General features: G+C 33.0%; 1 protein-coding gene across 1 annotated transcript; it reads right to left on the reverse strand.

Moving 5' to 3' along the window:
- Positions 1-491: 491 nt before the first annotated feature.
- Positions 492-9,754, reverse strand: LOC115875196. Its single transcript, XM_030890599.1, has 4 exons — positions 9,678-9,754; positions 1,575-1,664; positions 1,366-1,521; positions 492-570 (listed from the first exon to the last, which is right to left on the reverse strand). Exons 1-4 carry the CDS (start codon positions 9,750-9,752, stop codon positions 520-522), a joined length of 372 nt encoding a protein of 123 aa, XP_030746459.1. The 5' UTR covers positions 9,753-9,754; the 3' UTR covers positions 492-519.
- Positions 9,755-10,142: the final 388 nt, after the last annotated feature.

Genomic DNA, 10,142 nt, shown 5'->3' on the forward strand with positions numbered 1-10,142 from the left:
TATATTTGCTATGATATACCTAAAATAAAACTTTTATTATACTTATTAGTAAGCTAATATGCATACAGGATAAGTCTTAAATAAGTGCAAATATTTTTAGGGACAGTATAGTTCGATCCCCGAAACACATCTAGGAGGTTTTTTTGCGAAAAAAAAATGAAAATTTTTATGGAAATTTTCTTCATTTTTAGTTACAAAATATAATTTCTTCATAATATGACAATTATAGGTAGGTAGTAGATTAAATTTATAAGAAAGAAAATACAGAAAAGATTCAACGGTTCTCAATATTTAAGCAAAAAATATATTTTTTTCAAATTTCCAAAGTAAAATATTTCGGTTATTTTGGATTTATTTGAAGAACGGTAAAGAGAAAATGTGTTTCTTCTATCGAGATCTACCAGCCCTGAAAATATTTGCACTTATTTAAGACTCTCCCTGTATATGATAAATAATGTCTAAAATTACTTACGTGTTAAGAACAGTTCATACTACCAGTAATATAACAATGATTACCAATTAATGAGTCTGATATAAAAAATTTGTAAAAGCATACAGCCCTTGGAGTACCTAAAAAGGTGATAAAAATAGTACCTAATTAAGGGCTTATATTTTCGTATTTATTATAATTTTGCCAATAACTTTGGTTTGAAAAAAGATATCAAGATGCGGTTTTTGCTGTCTTGTTAAGCTTTTATTACTCTTTACCATCAGCTAAAATTACATATACTATCGTATTTAGTTTTTTTGAAAAAACGCGCAATGTTTGTTAAATTATAAGACAACGCCCCCTAGCGTCTACGTTCAAATGTTTATTATTATTGTTTATATAGTACAATATGAAGTAAGAAACGCTCTTTTAAACGAGCCCTCGCTTGTTGAATTCTGATCATCCAGTCCGGAGTTATTAATATTTAAATAAAAACAGATCTAACCTCCCCCCACCACTTTATTTTAGCAGGTATGGGAAAATGGTTCTAACAAAAAAGATCCAAAATTTACTGAAGATTATGAAGCTATTATTTATAGTACATCGTATCTAGGCAAAAATTCCATTTTGTTATTTTCCATAGTAGTTACGCCCTCTAACGGCCGTCCTATAAACTTGAAAATAATTTCCAGCAATTTCTCATGGTCTCAGTAGTTATAAATATTTTTTTCCTCAAGCTCTACGACTAATACTTTCCGAGATACAGCCGCGAGCTATTCTTAGTGGGACACCCGGTACATAGTACGTCCCTAATTAGTCCCGGGACGTACCGACGTAAAATGGACATAAAATGTACACCCCTGGGACGAAGTGTGCTGTATGGGTTTTGAATAGCGTGTGATATTTCTTGTGTTAAAAAAATGAAAAATGATTACCTCCAGCAGATTTTCTCTATTCAAAGCATAGCTAAAAGACATCGCTATTTTATGAGGTTCTTGAACGTCCATCAAGACCAAGAGGTAAGTACTCTTGTTCTTTTGGTTCCATGTATACCATGGCATAAACAAAATGGTCCTATATATTTCATTGAACTAGAAAAAAAAACATTAAAAACGGAAAAACAGCAGAGTTTCGTTGATTAAACCTTACTCTCCAGAGCATCCCCACTATCGTACACCTCAAATGTGCGAAAGTGATAGACATATAAAAGGCACAGTGTCAGATAACCTGTAATCTAAAAAGATTTTTTTTCAAACGCCACAAATATTTTTTTTTTAAATTTCAAACGTTCCAAATAATATAAAAAAGCTTACGAGTCATACCTTGTATGTATGGAGAAACTATAGTTACGCTCGTTGAATTTGACACTTTATGTCAGTTTAATAATATATATTTTCGTACTTTTTAGTGGAGTGCTTTAAGCCCTTATGGGATACAAACCTCGGAATTCATTTACTGTAAACGAATTTTTATAAAACTTATTACATTGTATTGTTAATAAGATATATTACTAAGTTTGGTTTGGTACAAACAAAAATATGTTAAGTTAGTAATATAAGTATTTCAAAAATATTTTTATAGATATACAGAGTGAGTCAAATATATTTTTACAGCAAAATAAAAACACTAAATCACCACAATACACCAAAACAGTTTTACTTTTACACTGGACGCGCGTTTCGCTAACTATGTTAGCATCATCAGCAGATGATTATAAACTAAAATACAATCTACAAGTTGAGCGTTTATATACTCGCTCAGTGGGCACCGAGTGGGCGTGGCAAGATCTATCCAACCGAGTCAGAGCCCACCGAGCGTAACAGTTAAATTTCCGCCACTAGAGTAGTAGGAATAAAGAACTTGAAAGAATTGGACCGTTGTCTCTGTTCATACTATCTTTACATTTATTAATTCTGGTGCTTTCATATGCATCTAATTGACTGTAATTTGAGAATTGTTTGATTAATTTTAAATTATTAAGATCTATACAATGTTCTTTATCAACAATATGTTCGGCAACGCAAGATTTATCCGGTCTACCATATCTTATCTGAGCTAAATGTTCTTTAAATCTAGTTAATATTGATCTTCTAGTTTGCCCAACATATTTCTGATTACAATCTTTACAAGAAATTTCATAAATACCCGACCTTTCCAGTGGAGGTGTTAACTCTCTATCAAACGGTATTGAAAAATATTTTGACGTATCTTTCTCCACTTGAAAAGTGGAATTTTCAGAAATCATTAACCTATACCTACGTTTTCTAATTATTTTATCAACTAGTGAAGGAGAATATCCATTACACTCAGCTACATTCCTAATGTAATCTCTTTCTATTTCATATCTTTCACTGGAAAGTGGAAGACTAAGTAATCTATGAACTAAGAAATTTAAACTAGCCATTTTATGTTCAACACTATGATATGATTCATTAGGAATATATCTGCGTGTAGTGGTATTTTTCTTATAGATATCAAATTCCAGGCAATTATTATTATTTCTAATAACTAATACATCTAGAAATGTCTGTCAATCTGTCGTTGTTCTCAATTTCATGCGTAAATTTAATGGAAGGAAAACGATTATTTAACTTAGAAATAAAATTATCTATGGTGTCTGAATGTGTGATTTAGTGTTATTATTTTGCTGTGTAACACCAAAGGTTCCAACCCTCAGCTGTAATCTATATTTTTACACTCAAGTTTTATATATGAATTTTATATTTGTTTAGTTCAGTGAATTTGCTATAAAATTCCGGTTTCAAAAATACCTTAATACCATAGAGTATACTAAGTGGTTTTTGAATTATGATCATGTCTATGAGAACATCAATCTAGACGTCCAGGAACCTTCGTATGAGAACTTCTAATCGAGACGATCGACTTATTGTAAGTTTATCGCTAAGAAAACGCCGCCGTTTGCCAGTTTTTCAAATTGATAATGAATTGCACCTAAGGAACGTATATATTAACTAACGGATTATAAGAAGAAGATTAAATGAAGCAAATCTTATGTCAAGAAGGCCTGCTTCGAGACCAGAACTTACTAGATGTCTAGATGTGTTGACTAGGACCAAAAAGAAGCAAAGGCATGGTCTTAATGTAAAAATTACGAAAAAATGTTAGTGTTTTCTTCAAAAGCGAACATTTCCAACAAAAATAGATCTAATGAGATGAACCAACAAACAAACCATCGACAAAGGATGTATCTAGATGATAAAATGATTTTTAAATATCTTGCTGTTTTAACATATTCCATAGGGTGTTTCAAACTTTCACCAAAATATCAACATTTTGTTTTCCCTCGTATAATTAACAGAGAGCGAGTTTCATTTTTAATTTAGAAAGAGATACTAAAAAGTCAAATAATTTGGCTACACACTGCTTAAAAAATCATCAAAATCGGCCTATTAGAACAAAATATACTAAGTGACATTGAAAATAGAACACCCAGTAAAAATTGTTTAATTTTAATAATCTTTTATACATGAATAAATGTAGGTGGACAAAAGAAGTAAATGATCAAAATTTGGAGTGAAAATAATGGCTCGTGATCTTGTCCTTGTTAATAATGTGTTGGACCACCTCGATGTTCTCCTCGATTCATTCGTTGAGCCGTCTGGGTATGGAACTAATCAGATGATTTATGTCTTCTTGCGGTATTTCATCCCATGCTAACTGTATCTCATGCCGAAGAGCTTCTAGTGTCTGAGGCGGATTCTTTAAGTTTGTCAGTCTCCTACCCATGATATACCACACATGTTCAATTGGTGAGAGATCTGGAGATCTTGGTGGCCAGGGTAGGAGATTAACTTGGGCATTATGTAAGTGGTTCTCAGTTAATCTAGCAACATGGGGACGGGCATTATCTTGTTGAAATATAGGATCGTGGAGCGTTCGTAAGTATGGTAAAAGATGAGCTTCCACAATTTCCTCAATATAGCGTTGGGCTGTCATATTACCTCGAAGAAATACTAGAGGCGACCTGCTACCATATGCGATTCCTCCCCAAACCATAACTCCTACAACTTGGTTTACGTGCCTTTCCATGAAAAACTGTGGATTCCGCCTTTTTCCACGGTATCTTCTCACTCGCGCCCGACCGTCGTGCATTCCCAAACAGAATCGCGACTCGTCACTAAAAACTATAGCATTCCATTCTGCGCCCCATTTTTGTCGGGCTCTGCACCACTCTAGACGTTGTCGTCGATGTTCAGGAGTCAATGGTAAAACCCAATGAGGCCGAAAAGAAAACAGCCCAAAGGACCGTATTCGTCGGTAAACAGTTCGCATCGTGATGAGTCTTCCGTGTTCCATAAACCATTAGTTAGCAATTGCTCGGGAAGTGGCCGAACCGTCTCTGACAGCTAATTGCCTTAAACGGCGATCTTGACCCTCAGTGGTTAATCTTACGCCCTGGCAGAATGTTCACGGTGTTGTTGAAAGTAAGCTCTACAACAATTGGCAACACTTCTATATACCCTATCAGCAATCTCTCGAAATGATAATCCTGCTTCCCGCAAACCTACAATCCGACCCCTATCAAAATCACTCAGTTGTCTAAAATTGGCAATCTACGTATTCTAGGCATTATAATAAACTCAGAAAACACCTGAAACTACTCTGTAGCAGAATAAGTAACAAAGTGTGCGAAATCCGGGTCTATATTGGATGACTGGAATTTTAACAAAAACATGTATAGCACAAAAACGAGTGTGTTGACGGCGTTCAAATGATAATAATTTCTTATTTATACAATAATAAACATGCTTACAAACATTTATTAAAATTAAATAATACTTAGTGGGTGTTCTATTTTCAATGTCACTTAGTATATATTAAACTTTAAAATACATCAAAGTTTTAAGGTGCGCATTTTTCGTGCCGGTGAATGAATTTCAAAAACTATACAATTTAGTCATATACTTTTCTAATGAAACTCGCCTTTACTTTTTTACTAGAACCCAAAAATCAATTAAGATATAGGGTGTTCCAATACAAAATAACATAACTTTGCTGTGTAACTTTTTTTGGGACACCCTGTAGAACTATAATTTTAGAAAATGCTTTAAATTGACTTACATAAGCTCACAAAATTTTACTTCAATACAAACTTTTGTTCTCCTTGCAAAAACCGCTTGGCATATGACGCGCCACCCTGTATAATTCGATTTCAATCAAAATTTCAATGCTTAGAGTATGAGCAAAATAGGTATAGCCTATGCATTAGATTCATTTATTTCTATAAATTTATTTAAAAAAAGAATTAAAAAAATCAAAAAATTAAAAAAGAAATAATGAAGAATTTTCCAAAATAAAATATTAAAAGCAACAAAAAAAAGAGGAAACATTTTAGTATTTTATCTATAAAACACAATACAGAAGGTTTCAATTAATACATTCACAGTAATTGAATTTCGAGGTAAAAGTCTCTGAGCACTCCATTATTTATGCTTATGCAAAAGTGCTTTACTTTTAGGCCTAGGCGTTAAAATGTCTTTTTTATATTGTCAATCACGCCGCAAAAATTAATAATTTTGTCACGTTTGAAAAAAATATATTTTACACAACGACAATGGCAGAAATGTTTTTATTTTATTTTTCTTTTAATTATTTTTTGTCTTCCCACACTGAAAAAACAAATCAATCGGCCCAAGGACGAACGCACTTGAACCAATTTCGCCATCATTCGTTCAATTGGGGTAATTTCAAGATGCATTTGTGATAAACGCTTTAGAATCGCTGGTTGCAAAGACTACAGCCTTATCTTGAAAGTATTGCGATTTGCATGACTTCATACCAAAATCTTCAAAGATCATTACAAAAAAAACCTTTAAAAATAAAATAATTGCGAATTTGTAACAAAGGCATTGTGGTGTTTGTAACTAAAGCACTGGGAATTTGTAACAAAAATTGACCTTAACCCGAATCATACACGGTCAATTTTTCTTTCAAATATATTTGCAAATAAGTGTTATTTGAGTGTATATGGCGTTATTTATACCTAATTAAGTACACAACAATATCAATTATATGCAGCAAAATTTGCAGAAAAATAATAACAACACGCAAAGACGATGACGAAGGACGGTATATACAATCAGTCGGCAGTCCGATCAGTCGTACATCATAGTACGCACGGGTTTTGTTGCTTGGAATTTTTCACTTCCAATTTTGCATAATTTGCTTTTTAAACGCATATTGTATAACAAATTAGTGATCGTTATTAACATGCATTTGTCATTTTTTATGGACAAATTTTAGGATATACGGATTCTTTAAAGAGTTTCTGAAAAAATGAAAATTAGAGCATTTTACCTAATGCACCTGTTTAGATAATGCATGTGTGACTATAGATAGAATAAGAATATAGGTATCGATTTTTTTAGGCAAATAATTACAAAAATTTTAGAATTTCAAGTCGTCGTATTAAAAAATTCAAAATGTGACCAAATCTTATAATTTTAATAATTTATTTGCTTTACTTTGAAATCGTGATGTAACATTTCTTTGTAATTTGTAGAGTGATGAACCACCCCAAAAAATACCAAGGTGTGAAGAAGCAGAAATAACTACTATCGAGGAAAATAATATCACTTTACTTACTACAGACCAAGAAAACCTAAATTTATCAGAAAATAATATACCTCGTAATATGCCTGTATATGATGTATAGACTTCTCTTAGATCAAAATAAATTTTAGTTGAGTCAATAGTATTTGCTATTGGTTTAAGAAAAGTGTCTCTTTAATCAAGAAATGTCCCTTTTCAATCAAGAATTTTTACATGAATCAAAGAGACTATTGTTCTTGTAGCAAGAACTTCTTTGCATATTCGTTTTCGATCAAGAGTGAGATACTTTGGACAGATAGATTCTTCTATTCTCTAAAGTAATTTTTTAAAGCTTATAAAAAGATAGTTAATGCTTTGGGCAAAGAAACGTCGTTCTTGGCCCTATTGAAAAGCGCCAATATTTTGGGTCAAAGTCATATTCATTTCGACTGAGAGATCCTTTTTTTCAGTGTACTTGTCCATCAAGACAAACTTAACTAAAGTAGTGTTATTAAATTTGTATGAACTATAAAAACTAGGTACATACTACATCACTGTTTTCATCAAGTTGATGATGGCTGATGTATAGTTCATTTATTACATTCAGACTTTCAATAGCTTTGCTTAATTTGATTTTGTCCCCCAGAAGATCATTTACTAGAATGCTCACTTCTTCTTGTGAAAGGCCCTTTATTGCATCGATTCCGTCGATATTTTGCTCTGCAAGAAAACAAAGCATATTTTACCAACAAGACATTCACAATACAAAATATGAACAAGAGCTGATAAAAAATGTTTGGCTCAATTGTAATGAAATATTTAGCATTTGCTACAAATGCCCACGCATTTAACCTGAGGACTCGAAGGATTTCAGGTGAAAAAAGATGGACGTCCATCACCAACTTATTGTCCGTAGTTCTTTCTGATGAAATCACGAATTTTCCAAGATACTTTTATTATTTCGCTAAACAAATAAACTATAACCAACACAGTGCTATAATAATATTATTATACTGTGCTACCAAGGTGAATTTATGTAAAAATCATCTATAACCCAATCGTAGATCGCGGCTTTATATTACATCATATTTTTTAACATTCTATGCCGTGATTGAATAGTCAAAAGTACAACCAACAATGGGTGAAATATGAAAAAAAAAACAAAGTAAATAGTAAATGCTACTTTGTACTCTCTTTGTTTGTTGTTTATAAACTGTGTATAAGTTTATTTCCAGAAATTTAAGCAAAACCTTTTACCACGTTATCTTTGTTCATTCCCACCCATTGTTTAATTGTTTTTATATTATTGTTTCTACGTACCTTGAAATGTTGATAGCAAAAAATGTTCTAGGCGCCACTTGGCCAAAAATTCTTCCACGCTGCTTATATTCGTCGACAAAACACGCACCACTTGCTGGTTGTTCAAAGGGACTGATGATACTAATATCACAGGTCATACAGATTATAAACTTTGTTTTTTCTTTATAGTTTTTCGTGGTTCTAATTTTATAATAATAATTTTATAATAATCTGAATATATCTGCTTAAATGGGCATGTGCGGGTACATTTGACAACCGGGGCCGGCCGGCGAGCGGCGAGATCTTTTTTTTTAGGTTATGTTTGAATTGTTTTGAATTATTACTTTAGTTTTATTAGGTAATTTGATATTTAATTAGCTGGGATTAGTTTTAATTAAACAAATATGGCCCAAAATATGGATTCCACCTCTTCCAATATTAAAGAACCTATAAAGAGGCTTAGGTTTACAGCAGATGACGACTTAGCCCTTCTAAGAGAATTTGTTGCTTGTTGCCCTAAACCCACTGGCAGACGTTGAACAATGAAGCACTGGAAATAAGCACTTTAGCCCTTTAGTTTTAAAATACATAGTTAACAAAACAATTTCAAAGTTTTAAATTCAAAGTTAGGTTAAGTTTAAATAGCGGACGCGACGCGAACAGAATTCTTTCCGATCCGATAACTATAAATGAAGAGAGTTAATACCACCTCACGTAAAGGAAATAACATCTGGCCTTATTAACGTCCATGCACGCTATTCGGTTTAGCGATATCTCCCTATTACGCTGTTTATTGTTATTTTACGCGAGTTTATTTTTGCGCACAGGAAATTTTACTCGGTTGCACATCGTCATAAAAAACAATTTTTGTACCACGAATTAGGGATAAGATTTTTATCTGTATACATATAGTATACCTAATCTGTGCTAATACTAACACGCACGTTGGGTTGATCGCGTCACGATGCAAATATATGCAACAATGGCTACTTATGTCAAGAGCGCCGACTTGCTACCAAAAGCATGGATTTCAGCTGAAAAGTTTGACATTGGAGATAAAAGCATATAATTCCAATGAAAGGAGTAAGTTGAATTCACGCAAAATTTGGCCCAAATGCAATAATTTTCTGCTAAAATCCGATTTGCCAAAAAAGCATGGATTTTAATTTGAAACTCTTCAATTTGACGTGAGAATAATTCATTTGCCTGAAAGGCACAACAAGACAAATGCATGGTGAATTTATCTCAATTGCAGTGGTTTTGTTGGGCACAAAAACAGTGCTATTGTATTTAGTAGTCTTGGCAGAAAAGTTAAAACGGCAAATGCGCGGAATCATTTGCCATTAAAGCATTAGTTTTTTCAGTGCAAGATTCTAGTAAATGTATGGAAACTCACCTTCGTAATTTGTTTTGTTGCAAATAAAATAAGAAAACCAGCAAGATATCCGCATATTATAAAGATGCCTCCCATATATTGACAACGAATATTTATAGTTACGTTATCGACAAATCTAAAAACGAGCATTATATGTAACTTGTTTATTATAACTATAATAAATAATTTAACTATAGCATTATATGTAACATATGTAACTTGTTTTTTTTTATTTGGGGTGCAAGGGGTATTGAAGCGATACATATAGCCTAGCTTACCCAAAAGTCAACCTCACTTTCACGTGGTGCACTCTGTTTAAACAAACGAGGCTCTAACGACCGAGTATAGGCGGTATATCATTATACAACCCTCAGACCTACCACCTTTCTGGGGAAGAGGAGTAGTAAACTACTCCTAGCCGGCCGAGAACGTAGCACAAGCGAACTATCGTGGCAGTCCTCACTGTGCCATAGCCATCCCGTGCTA

This window comes from Sitophilus oryzae, unplaced genomic scaffold (genome assembly GCF_002938485.1).
Source record: "Sitophilus oryzae breed Bouriz unplaced genomic scaffold, Soryzae_2.0 scaffold_1353_pilon_pilon, whole genome shotgun sequence".
Taxonomy (NCBI): domain Eukaryota; kingdom Metazoa; phylum Arthropoda; class Insecta; order Coleoptera; family Curculionidae; genus Sitophilus; species Sitophilus oryzae.

Coding starts and splice junctions, on each gene's coding strand:
- LOC115875196 (XM_030890599.1), bottom strand. CDS start 9,752: ATGGGAGGCATCTTTATAATATGCGGATATCTTGCTGGTTTTCTTATT. Junction 1,665..9,677: donor CAACAAAACAAATTACGAAG/GTGAGTTTCCAT, acceptor AAATCTTTTTAG/ATTACAGGTTATCTGACACT. Junction 571..1,365: donor ATAGAGAAAATCTGCTGGAG/GTAATCATTTTT, acceptor TCACCTTTTTAG/GTACTCCAAGGGCTGTATGC.